At 40.2% G+C, this 12,828-nt stretch overlaps 2 protein-coding genes across 7 annotated transcripts in view; one reads left to right on the forward strand and one right to left on the reverse strand.

Annotated features, from left to right (window-relative positions):
* The window catches only part of LOC139538996 (glypican-6-like), a 188,247-nt gene that overhangs the window by 129,432 nt on the left and 45,987 nt on the right, over positions 1 to 12,828 (reverse strand). For both annotated transcript variants that reach the window (XM_071341636.1, XM_071341635.1), the window contains exon 2: positions 4,330 to 4,488. In XM_071341636.1, the coding sequence (XP_071197737.1) occupies positions 4,330 to 4,488 (159 nt within the window). The remainder of the gene's footprint in view (positions 1 to 4,329; positions 4,489 to 12,828) is intronic.
* On the forward strand, positions 7,025 to 11,469 carry LOC139538995 (putative nuclease HARBI1). 5 transcript variants are annotated; one of them, XM_071341631.1, is made up of 10 exons: positions 7,025 to 8,039; positions 8,130 to 8,191; positions 8,274 to 8,360; positions 8,448 to 8,489; positions 8,558 to 8,729; positions 8,809 to 8,844; positions 8,943 to 9,497; positions 9,567 to 9,682; positions 9,779 to 9,890; positions 9,985 to 11,469. In XM_071341631.1, the coding sequence occupies exons 7-10, from the start codon at positions 9,026 to 9,028 to the stop codon at positions 10,353 to 10,355; spliced, it is 1,071 nt and encodes a 356-aa protein (XP_071197732.1). In that variant the 5' UTR covers positions 7,025 to 8,039; positions 8,130 to 8,191; positions 8,274 to 8,360; positions 8,448 to 8,489; positions 8,558 to 8,729; positions 8,809 to 8,844; positions 8,943 to 9,025; the 3' UTR covers positions 10,356 to 11,469. The 5 variants fall into 5 exon arrangements, with proteins under 5 accessions (XP_071197732.1, XP_071197731.1, XP_071197735.1 ...); XM_071341630.1 differs by having other exon boundaries at positions 7,025 to 7,775; positions 7,863 to 8,039; positions 8,448 to 8,729; XM_071341634.1 differs by lacking the exon at positions 9,567 to 9,682 and having other exon boundaries at positions 7,025 to 7,775; positions 7,863 to 8,039.

Consider the following 12,828-nt stretch of genomic DNA (forward strand, 5'->3'; position numbering starts at 1 on the left):
CGTTCTGACATTGAGTTTCTGTGCAACTATCCGATCATTTGAGAGTTATAGGCTGTAATTCAATAGCCCCAGATACGATGAGGAACAGTTTAAAAGGAGTGGGCATGGTGAATCATGTCACTTGCTGCGGGGAATTGGGCTGAAATCCAAAACACTCAAAGAGTTGTTTGAAGTTGCAATTATGTTTGTTTTGTAAAACGTGTGAAAACTAAAAAGTGACAGTTGTCTTCCATGAAGGTAAACTCTGGTCTTCTAAATAGAGGGCTATTGGGCTCAAAATACAGAGATTCATACAGTTGTGTTTTCAAATCAAAACTTTATTAGTCACATGCGCCAAATACAACAAGTGTAGACCTTACCGTGAAATGCTTACTTACAATTCCTTAACCAACAGCGCAGTTCAAGAAGAGTTAATAAAATATTTACCAAATAAACTAAAGTAAAAAATAATAAAAGTAACACAATAAAATACCAATAATGAGTCTATATACAGGGGGTACCGGTACCGAGTCAATGTGCAGGGGTACAGGTTAGTTGAGGTAATTTGTACATGTAGGTAGGGGTAAAGTGGCTATGCATAGATAATAAACAGTGTGTAGCAGCAGTGTAAAAACAAATGGAGCAGGCGGAGGGGTGTCAATGTAAATAGTCCGGTGGCCATTTGATTAATTGTTCAGCACTCTTATAGCATGGGGGTAGAAGCTGTTTAGAATCCTCTTAGACCTAGACTTGGCGCTCCGATACCGCTTGCCGTGCGGTAGCAGAGAGAACAGTCTATGACCAGGGTGACTGGAGTCTTCGTGAGATTTTCAAAGAACTTAGGTTGTAGTTTACTACGGTGAGAGCAGGTTTAATGAGGACATCTCACATGGAGAGGCATTGAACTTGGTGTATTATAATAAAGTATGAGATGACAGTGGAAGAACAATATCAACAGCATAAGCATTTTACAATAAACTTGGGAAAACAGAAGCAGAAGGAAATGCATAATTTGGACTAAATTATTCATAGCTAAATATATAGCCATAAATTTAAACATTTGCTTACTCTTAAATCTTTTTGTGTCCCCTTGCCAAATAAAAGTCAGTTGACAACAGTAGCAACAGTAAACTTGTAATGACTTGGTAATAAAACATATTCATCGTCATTTGTGGAATCATTATAAATATTAGCCTATACTATTTTGCTAGTGTTTCCAACAATCAGTAGTGGCCCTAATGCTGTTACTGGAGATGTGTAGTAATACTCCTACTGCATCGTAATGCATGCAAAATGACTGCTTTATAAATAGGGATAGCCCCTTTTTTTCAATTTTCGCCTAAATTACATACCCAAATCTAACTGCCTGTAGCTCAGGCCCTGAAGCAAGGATATGCATATTCTTGGTACCATTTAAAAGGAAACACTTTGAAGTTGGTGGAAATGTGAATTGAATGTAAGAGAATATAACACAATAGATCTGGTAGAAGAAAATACAAAGAAAAAACCAACCAGTCTTTTTCTACCACCATCTTTGAAATGCAAGAGAACGGTTATAGTTATGGCCATCACTATGGTTGTAATGCCGATAGGGTCCACAAGATGGCAGCAGTGTATGTGCAAAGTTTCAGATGGATAACTTGAAAAAATGAGTGAACAACAAGACTTTTAGTGTGAAGTCCCCAGGTACATTTGGGCAAATCGTGAAGAAGACATTCGCATTCATATTCCATTTTTCTGCAAGAGTATCGTCAAATCTGTATACTTAAACTTTGATTTATCTTTCCAAGTGGTAGTAGCCATATTATAAGTTCAACATTTGCAAAACAACCAGTTTTCATAACTTCATAACTCTGAATATTCTTATAATTTTTGTCCAAAATGAAAAGGCATGCTGTCGTACAAGGTTAGAAGGTACATTTTATGACATATATATGGTTTAGGGATACTCCCGTAAAGCACAGGTCATTGGCTATCTAGCTAGCTTTGTTTGACCCCGATTGGTGCTTATTTGACAAAGATACAGTTGTTCAAGTGATGGCCGCCCGCGTCATTGGCGTGCCATGAAGGCATCACTCTCTGAGCAAATATGGTGTCCTATAGGATAAACTACATCCCTAATTATATAGTGAAGACTTGTTATGTTCTAGGATCTCTGAGGAATACTTACGAATGTGATTTGACTCATTGAAACAATGTTTAGGGTGAGATTTTCACAGATTCCTTTCTTTGCAAGTTGAACGAGTGGAAAAACAAAATCGATCATGCATGCTATATGGACCTTTTTAGGATATGAAAAATTATTTTATCTAACAAAAAGACACTTCATGTTATCTCTGGGACCCTTTAGATGATAAATCAGAGCAAGATTTCAGAATGTAAGTACACATTTCACCTTAATAGAGGTGAATTTATCAAACCTATCGCGTTGAAAAAGTGTTTTGTTGTTAGGAGCTCTCCTCAAACAATAGCATGGCATTTTTTCGCAGTAATAGCTACTGTAAATTGGACAGTGCGGTTATATTAACAAGAATTTAAGCTTTCAGCCGATATAAGACACTTATATGTACCGACATTTGTTGTTTCTCTAAAATCTGCGATCATGACACATGGCGCTGCATGATTTACAACTGTCCCGTTGATGGAACGCCGATCCTTAAGAAGTGGAATCCTTATATATATTAACCTATGCTATTTTGCTAGTGTATTCCAACAATCAGTAGTGGCCCTAATGCTGTTACTGGAGATGTGTAGTAATACTCCTACTGCATCGTATTGCATGAAAAATGACTCTGCTTTAACTCTCAGGTGCAGATGACTGCAGGATTTAACATGCACTGCTCTCCATTGAATAATTGTGGGGCCTCTATTCAATATATGCTTTTTCAGCACTGCTCTCAGATTTGAGGCACTTACTCAACAGCTTTAGCTCATTTTTCACATCCCACACAATAAACATCAAAGCAGTGTTTGCCCTAGACATTAGATTAATGTATTTTTTTTAACAACTGTTAACAGTCAAAAGTGTAATACTATTTAATCATAAAGCATTTGGCTTAGTTGTGCAGAAAGTGGGGAGATTGAAGTGGCGAGAGAGAGAGAAAGAGAGAGGAGAGAGGAGAGAGGAGAGAGGAAGAGAAAGAGAGAGAGCTCATTGTTATTGAGAAGCATTGCACTGACACTGTGGACTAATCTGTGAAAGCCCTGAGCTCCTCACACTGGAGAGAGCACTGTTGAATCAAGGTTGCTGCTTGGCTTAACGTTTACAAACTCCCTGAATTCCCTGTGTTAACAGTGAGCCAACTGAAACATATCCAACCCAAATCAGAAGCACAATATGGTTTTGGTTTTAACCAAATAAGGTTAAAAGAAGCCCCATCTGGAGCAGGGAGAGGCAGCACACAGACACTTTCTCCACAGAGTTTCTCTAACATAAATCACACACTCAAATTATATTTTATAAAAAGCAGCTGACTGAGATGTGACAGGAGGATGGATGGCTGTGGGATGGCATCCCATAATTGACATGATTTACCCCCATCTCCTCTATCTCCATAGTCCTGATGAGCAGCTGCTGCCCACACTGCTGAGGGTGCCATTGGAGAGATTTGTGTTATTGCTCATTAAACCATAACAGGCAGGGACTCACTGGGAAGAGGACGATCAGCACGAAGTGTGTGTGAAAGTCAAGGCCGAGGCGTAAAAACAAATATATCTCCGCAAAGAGAAACTCCGTTCTCTGAGCTGAGGGGGGGTCAGGAGAGGTTGTCATAAGAGTCAGTGTGGAAGTCAGGATCCTACATACTGCTGCAGCAGACCTGCTATAGGAGATGTATTAGAGGAGGAGGACACGCTACGCTACTGGTTACAGCTGTCACTATGTTGTGCAAGAGGCCATGCTTGTCTAACCCAAAGGAGGTACTCCACAGTCTTCATGATGATTTATAATTCAAATGCCCTCCTGAGCAAGTCAACTAAAATGCAAACACAACAGTATGCAAAACTGAAATAGAAGTCAACAGAACAAACTTTGTTCAAGGATCCTCAAGTAGCTGTGTATAGAGCACAGGGGGTTGGTGGCACCTTCATTGGGGAGGACAGGCTCTTGTTAATGGCTGGAGGGGCATCACTTGTATCAAATACAACAAACACATAGCTTCCATGGTTCCAGGTGTTTGATGCCATTCCATTCGCTCCGTTCCAGCCATTACTGTGAGCCGTCCTCCCCTCAGCCACCTCCTATAGGTGGCTCAAAATGAAAGAATATGTAGGTGAGCAACAATTGAGAAGAGGGTATTGCAGGTAAACAAAAGCAGAGTTTTTAGAAAGAACACCAGAAACGTGTCTTACCGTCAAACTTTTTATGTCTGGAGACAAAGGTGCTTCGTAATTCATGACTAGTTTCATCGACCAGGTTCTCCAACTCCAGCTTGCTCCGTTGGCCAAACTGGTCCTCCATTTCGGAGGTGCAACAGGTGCTCCCTTGGGGACATACACGAAGATGGTCGCCTGGAAAAACACAGAGATGCTATTCAGTCACACAGATCTATCATGTTATAAAACAGCAGACAAAAACTACAAACACATTTACAAATCATATTTCAACTAACACAAGGAGGGTTGATTAATAAACTACGGCTCTTCTCTGACAAATGGGTAGCTGATTGAATATTTTTTTGTAACAGAATAATATCAGTGATTTCTCTATATATTGATATTACTCTGATTTCAGACTAAAAATAGAAATAAATAAAAAATTCTCATCTTTAGACATTTGAAGTATTGTTGATGCTCTAACAATGCCGTTCACTGTCAATGTGCATTCACTTTTCACTCTTTAATTATGAAAAAAAGTCATATTTGTCAAGCTGTGCTACTCAAAACATGACAATAAAGTGCTGTCAATGTCTTTAACACAAATGAGAGGGAGCCTAAATCCACAATATCTCCATAAGCCAGGGGTTAGCTGCTTAAAATGACTGGGTCAATTCTAATAACAGCTTTTTATTACACTGTGTTCTCAATTTGAACCAGTCTCTGCATGCAACCATTACTGAATTTAATTAAAGAGCCACAACTGCCAGATAATTTCAGGTTGACCGGTAAGAGAATGACATATTTTGAGGGCCTGTAACCAAGCGCTATGAGAGTGAATAAAATACAACGATTTAACATCTAGGAAGTGTTGATTCCTCTACTACAGGGTTACGGTTCCACAACTGTTGGCGATTTTATTTGGCCCCCAACTTTTCTGAGCAAATAATAAATACACATGGGGGGACATAAAATAAATCAGCTCCAATTGATTTTCATTTTGGAAATCTGTTCCAAAGTATAACCACGTATAAAATAGATATTTATGTATACAAATGCAAGCTATGTTTGAAGTGATTATATTTTAGTCTTCTGTTTTTGGCTTCTTGCGGTCGATTTGCAGTCTATAAATTATTTGTAATTATGTTCCTGCCCCCTGACCATGCGCTCAAGAAAAAATGGTCCCGCAGCTGAATCTAGTCTATGATCACTGCTTTACAGTGTTTCTGTTGACTCTACATGTTAATGTATTAAAAGGGATGAGGGTGTGCCTGTGAAATGTACTGTAGGACATTCTCCTGCAAAACAAAGTCAGTTGTGCCACATGGGAAAGGGGAATGGGAGATACCTAGTCAGTTGTACAACTGAATGCATTCAACTGAAATGTGTCTTCCGCATGTAACCCATCCCCTCTGAATCAGAGAGGTGCAGAGGGCTGCCTTAATGGACCTCCACGTCGTCGGAGCCCGGGGAACAGTGGGTTAACTGCCTTGCTCAGGGGCAGAAGGACAGATTTTTACCTTGTCAGCTCGGGGATTCGATCCCTCTATGAGAATAAGCCATAGTGCGTGACTGTGAAGCCAGACATTAACTCATGCTACAGCACACCTCAATCCAAAGCAGCATTAATACATGCAGCATTTATCAACACTAGCTAGTGTCACAAAGTAAAGGCCTTGAAAACATAACCAGAAATAGTATATAACAGTAATCTTAGGTCTGGTTGGATGAGACAGTGGTAGACACCGCTTCCTATCTCTCTCACGTACACACACACGTTTGTTGTTCCCTCTCCCCATGCAATCATTCCGTTCTCACAACTTTCAGCCAGCTCCCTATGTTGGTAGAACACAAACAAATGAAATTAAAATTGCCAGCAGCCCAGAGATGAAATTCATGCCAGGATTAATTTATCACTTGAGGACAAAGACATGTGTTTCTCTGCTGGTTATCACCATGTTTCTCTGCTGGTTATCACCATGTTTCTCTGATGGTTATCACCATGTTTCTCTGATGGTTATCACCATGTTTCTCTGCGGGTTATCACCATGTTTCTCTGCTGGTTATCACCATGTTTCTCTGCGGGTTATCACCATGTTTCTCTGCGGGTTATCACCATGTTTCTCTGCGGGTTATCACCATGTTTCTCTGCGGGTTATCACCATGTTTCTCTGCTGGTTATCACCATGTTTCTCTGCTGGTTATCACCATGTTTCTATGCTGGTGTAGTATCCTTAAAGGCTTCTTAGGCTTCTTACGACTCGTGAGACTTAAGTACGGTTTAGTATTTAATTGTAACTTAGAATTACATTCTCTAATGCACCTGGCTTAAGCTACCTGAAGCTTTCTTAATCATAATTATATAGGCAGACATAGGAAATAGCTACGGATAGCGGGAAGCAAACCCCCGTCTTGAGTCAATACTGCCATCTATTGGTAAACATAAATATACCAGGTTACTACAGCTGGTTATCATCATGTTTCTGTGTTGTTTATCATCATGTTTCTGTGTTGTTTATCATCATGTTTCTGTGTTGTTTATCATCATGTTTCTGTCTTGTTTATCACCAGGTTTCTGTCTTGTTTATCACCAGGTTTCTGTCTTGTTTATCATCAGGTTTCTGTCTTGTTTATCATCATGTTTCTGTCTTGTTTATCATCATGTTTCTGTCTTGTTTATCACCAGGTTTCTGTCTTGTTTATCACCAGGTTTCTGTCTTGTTTATCACCAGGGGCCTGTTGCACAAAAGTAGAATTAAGACATCCGGGATAAATGACTCAGCTGAGCTCAATGAAGCCAAAACATGTGCGTCCAGGCTTAATTGGTTGCACAAAGACCAAGCCAGGATGAGCAGACACGGATTCATTAAGCCAGGTGAAACCAATCCTAGATAGGTGCGCGCTCACGGCTCACTCAAATAGACCCCGCCACAGATCACAGATTAACTGATTTACCATGGCAACTAGAGCCGCGTACTTTTCCCCGTCGGAAGCACAAATCCTCATGGAGGCATACGAGGAGGTAAAAGATATAATTAAGAAGAAAGGCAACACCGCCACAGTGATAAAGCAAAGAGAAAAAGCGTGGCAAAGTATTGCAGACCGCCTGAATGCGTAAGTAGTGCACAATTACACACTCACCGCTCCGCTGAAACATCACAATTACAATTCAAATATTTAATTCACATCTCCAAAAATGCAGTTGTACTGTAATTATGAAACGGTTAAATTTTTAATTGAAATGCACTGCAGATATGAGTGAAATTGTGTAAAGTAACTCCATCACACTGTATAAAGCTATGATAATTTTTTTGATATTTTTACTGAAAACAAGACAAAAATACCAAGTAATTTTTTGCAGTGTGACTCCATTAAATGTGTGTGTGTGTGTGTGTGTGTGTGTGTGTGTAGATTAAACATGAACGGGCCAAAACGGACATGGCAGCAGGTCAAAATCAAATACAAGAACATTCTGCAGAATGGTATGGTCCCTGACTAATATTTAACAAAGCACAAGCATATATTGTACCCAGAAGGTGCCTGCTCACACATTGTCTGTACTGTTTTAGCAGTGAAAAAGAATACCCACAGACAAGGCACGGGTGGTGGGTCACCAAAGGCTGACCTTACCCCAGCAGAGGACATGGCCTTGGAGCTAAATAAAGGCAGGCCCGTCTTAGAGGGGATCCCTGGGGGGAAAGAGACGAGCATAGGTTCCTCCCAAGATGCCACCCGCTTCATTCAAGGTATGTCCTTCCATCTCTACATGGGATACAACCACATTCATATTGAATCAATTTGGACTGTCTGACTTTGGTTTACCTATTGCCTTGCAGTGTCTGGCAGCACTGTGTTCCTGTTAGAGCCACCAGCACAAGCACCAGACGATGCTGATCCAGTGAGTACTCCATCAAAGGCATACTGTAGGCCTGGCATGTCTTGTCTACTAGCTTCAATATGAATCCGATTAAATGTGATAGGGTGAAGGCCCCAGTGCAGCAGCAACAGCACATGATGGAGACGATGATGAGGAGGAGACCATCTCTCTGGATTCCAGAAGGCATGAGGTATCATGTTAAGACTGTGAAAGTACTATTTACTCTACAATGGTGAGGAGTCCTCATCAAAATCAAAAAATCTAATTTCTTTTACAGGACCCAGATGCTATACAGTGGGAAAACCAGCCTGGCAACATAGTGCGTATTAATAAAAGGACACCACATCCTGCCAAATTCCAGCTGCGCTAATTGTATTGTGTTCACAGAGCTCACAAGCTATCAGAAAGTTGTATGGCAACCACCTCCGGCGCCAAATAGAACTGGCAGACATAGACATTCAGTACAAGAAGAAAAAGATGGAAAATCTTGCACTGGAGTCCGAAATAAAAAAGAGGACAATTAGGAAACTGGACCTTGAAATAAAAAAACTTGAGGGAGGTGAGATATGCCTTCAATGTACACTGTATGCTAACTGTAACACAAATGTATTAATCATTATTTTTCTTTCCTCCCCCAGCTCCAAGAAGATGACACAGCTCAAAATAAAAATTAGGTATATTCTCGTAAAGTCAAGTGAGCCATGACATATGAGCTCTTATTGTGAGCACACAGGACGGTGGCATCTTTCTAAGGTTTTTTTTATTTTCCCAGCAATCAGTACAACCAAGTCATCGTTATAAGGCATCGCCCTCTTTTGCCCACCCCCCCAGCACCAGGTGTGGCCACTAGCCTATATGAAGGCCCAAAATTGTGTGTTCCTTTCTGCTCTGACAATGGCATGCCCATTCGTGCGAGATGTGGTGGATGAAGAAGCACTTGTGCTGAGGAGAGCCTTCAGGCGAGAAAGGGTCTTCAGGGACCGGTTGGACCCACTGGCCTTCCCTGATGACCATCTATATGAAAGATACAGGTTTTCTGCAGATGGCATCAGGTATCTATGCAGACTACTGGGTCCCAGGATTAAGCACCGCACTGCACGGAGCCATGCACTGAGTGTGGAGCAAATGGTTTGTGTGGCCTTGCGCTTTTTTGCTAGTGGAGCCTTCCTGTACTCAGTGGGGGATGCAGAACAGCTGAACAAGGCCACAATTTGCCGCACAATAAGGAGTGTGTGTCTGGCTATCAAAGCATTAGCAGATGTCTTCATCTCCTTCCCTGGCCACAGAAGACTCTGTGACATCAAAGAGGAGTTCTATAGGATTGCAGGTAAGAGGATCTACAAATTACAGGACAACTGTTAACACATAGTAGGATACTCATTACTTTGTGTGACAGGTTTCCCCAATGTCATTGGTGCAGTGGACTGCACACACATAAGGATAAAAGCCCCCTCAGGTGCCCATGAGGCCGATTTTGTGAATAGGAAATCCTTTCACAGCATTAATGTTCAGGTGAACATACCTTTTTGATATTGTCCATTGACGAACACTCTGCATTGCCAGTGATGTGCATTGATTGGTGTAATATTCCTCATCTTATGATTTCAGATGGTCTGCAATGCTGACTGTGTGATCAGCAATGTTGTGGCAAAATGGCCTGGCTCAGTCCATGACTCCAGAATCTTTCGGGCCTCTGAAATCTATCAGTGCCTATCACAAGGTAAGCCACACAACCCCTATTTATAACCATCATGGCTGTGTCAAGAATATCACTGTGTTTATGAGGTAGTAATGATGAGATTTTGTGTTGACAGGTGAATTCTCTGGTGTGTTGCTGGGAGACAGGGGGTATGGCTGCCAGCCTTTTCTCCTGACACCTTTCACAGACCCCCAGGAAGCACAGCAGGCCTACAACCATGCCCATGCCAGGACCAGGGCCAGAGTTGAAATGACCTTTGGCCTCCTGAAGGCACGCTTTCACTGCCTTCACAAATTAAGGGTCAGCCCTGTTAGGGCATGTGATATTACTGTGGCTTGTGCTGTCCTCCACAATGTGGCCTGCCTTAGGAAGGAGAGGGCCCCCAGAGTGCCACCAGCCATGGACTGGGACAATCCGGCAATCTTCCCTGATGACGACAGTGGTCGGCTGCTGAGGGACCAATATGTGTTGAATTATTTTAGTTAGTATGTGTGCTTTCAATTTTGGTTAAATATGTCCTGCGGTGGCAGAGGAATTTGGGTTTTTTTGGGTTAGTTTTTTGACGAATTTGGCCTCTTATGATGTTTGTGCGGTATACTGTGTGTAATACAAGGCTGCAGGGAGGCTACTGCATCCATTCATTTGTCTGTTCAGTTGATGTGTATGGATTTGTCCTGCATTTATTTTAGTGTGCAGACATGCAGGGTGTGTTATATACAGACCTTTGAATGTGTATGTATCATTTTGTATAATATGCTTGGATTCTGTGCTTTCCATCTTGTAGAGTCACTGTGACTTCAGTTTCGAAAGGAGCTGATGGTTTACCTGCTGTGTTTTGTCCTTATTCAATAAAGGAACATAATGTTACACATTGTGTTTTTATATTCATATGGAATGTGTATTTGTTTATATGACAGAGTACTAGGGCCACACTGAAGAAAAAGGATAAAGTCATAAATTTATGAGGCTGGTTCTTTCTGCAGAAAAGCTACATATTGTTTTGATACTTATGACAATGTGATACTTAATATTCTGGCACATCAGCATGTCTTTGTTTATGAAACCATACTGAAGTACAATTTCACGAAATGCCCCACATCTGTCATTTTAACAACTGTCCTCCTTTAAAACAACTGGTTACAATATTATGACTTGTGTTTTTTTCCCCTCTGTGGCCCTAATATTCTATCATTTTATATATAGCCTTATAGTCTATGGGAAACTGTAAATTATCTAATGATAGCAACATCATCTAAAAATCATTTTTTATCCAAAATCATTGAAATTAATGATCACAAACGTTTAAATAATAAGTGGGTCTAGTTATATGTGATAACAATGTATAGTGAGCAGTGAAATAACTATTGGTTTCCATTTGTGGTGACTGCTGACTGACATTAGGGATGAGATTAAATAGATCCTGGAATTTAGCCTGGTCTGGAGCAGGCTAGCTCCACAGAATAAATCTCCATGGTAATTTATACCATAACATATCCTCCTGCCCCCTATCCATCTTTAGTGCAACCGGATTACGGATCAATTGAGCCAGGATCACCAAGATATCCTGGCTTAATCCCTTATCCTAGTTTTGTGCAACAGGCCCCAGGTTTCTGTCTTGTTTATCATCATGTTTCTGTCTTGATTATCACCATGTTTCTGTCTTGTTTATCATCATGTTTCTGTCTTGTTTATCATCAGGTTTCTGTCTTGTTTATCATCAGGTTTCTGTCTTGTTTATCATCATGTTTCTGTCTTGTTTATCATCATGTTTGTGTTGTTTATCACCATTTTTCTGTCTTGTTTATCATCATGTTTCTGTCTTGTTTATCATCACGTTTCTGTCTTGTTTATCACCATATTTCTGTCTTGTTTATCATCATCTTCCTGTGTTGTTTATCATCATGTTTGTGTGTTGTTTATCATCATGTTTGTGTGTTGTTTATCATCATGTTCCTGTGTTGTTTATCACCATTTTCCTGTGTTGTTTATCATCATGTCCCTGTGTTGTTAATCATCATGTTTGTGTTTATCACCATGTTCCTGTGTTGTTTATCACCATGTTCCTGTGTTGTTTATCATCATGTTTCTGTCTTGTTTATCATCATGTTTCTGTCTTGTTTATCACCATGTTCCTGTGTTGTTTATCATCATGTTCCTGTGTTGTTTATCATCATGTTCCTGTGTTGTTTATCATCATGTTCCTGTGTTGTTTATCATCATGTTCCTGTCTTGTTAATCATCATGTTTCTGTCTTGTTTATCATCATGTTTGTGTTTATCACCATGTTCCTGTGTTGTTTATCACCATGTTCCTGTGTTGTTTATCATCATGTTCCTGTGTTGTTTGTGTTTATCATCATGTTCCTGTGTTGTTTATCATCATGTTCCTGTGTTGTTTATCATCATGTTCCTGTGTTGTTTATCACCATGTTTCTGTGTTGTTTATCATCATGTTTGTGTGTTGTTTATCACCATGTTCCTGTCTTGTTTATCATCATGTTTCTATCTTGTTTATCATCATGTTTCTGTGTTGTTTATCACCATGTTCCTGTGTTGTTTATCACCATGTTCCTGTGTTGTTTATCACCATGTTCCTGTGTTGTTTATCACCATGTTTCTGTCTTGTTTATCACCATGTTCCTGTGTTGTTTATCATCATGTTCCTGTCTTGTTTATCATCATGTTTCTGTCTTGTTTATCACCATGTTTCTGTCTTGTTTATCACCATGTTTCTGTGTTGTTTATCACCATGTTTCTGTGTTGTTTATCATCATGTTTCTGTCTTGTTTATCATCATGTTTCTGTCTTGTTTATCATCATGTTTCTGTGTTGTTTATCATCATGTTCCTGTGTTGTTTATCATCATGTTCCTGTGTTGTTTATCATCATGTTTCTGTCTTGTTTATCCCCATGTTTCTGTCTTGTTTATCCCCATGTTTCTGTCTTGTTTATCCCCATGT

The sequence above is a fragment of the Salvelinus alpinus genome, chromosome 14 (genome assembly GCF_045679555.1).
Source record: "Salvelinus alpinus chromosome 14, SLU_Salpinus.1, whole genome shotgun sequence".
NCBI lineage: Eukaryota > Metazoa > Chordata > Actinopteri > Salmoniformes > Salmonidae > Salvelinus > Salvelinus alpinus.

Bases quoted from the DNA above. Each gene is read 5' to 3' on its own strand.
- LOC139538995 (XM_071341629.1), top strand. From the start codon at position 9,026: ATGAAGGCCCAAAATTGTGTGTTCCTTTCTGCTCTGACAATGGCATGC. The intron at 9,498-9,566 runs GTAAGAGGATCT...TTTGTGTGACAG, and splicing joins GGAGTTCTATAGGATTGCAG to GTTTCCCCAATGTCATTGGT. The intron at 9,891-9,984 runs GTAAGCCACACA...TTGTGTTGACAG, and splicing joins CTATCAGTGCCTATCACAAG to GTGAATTCTCTGGTGTGTTG.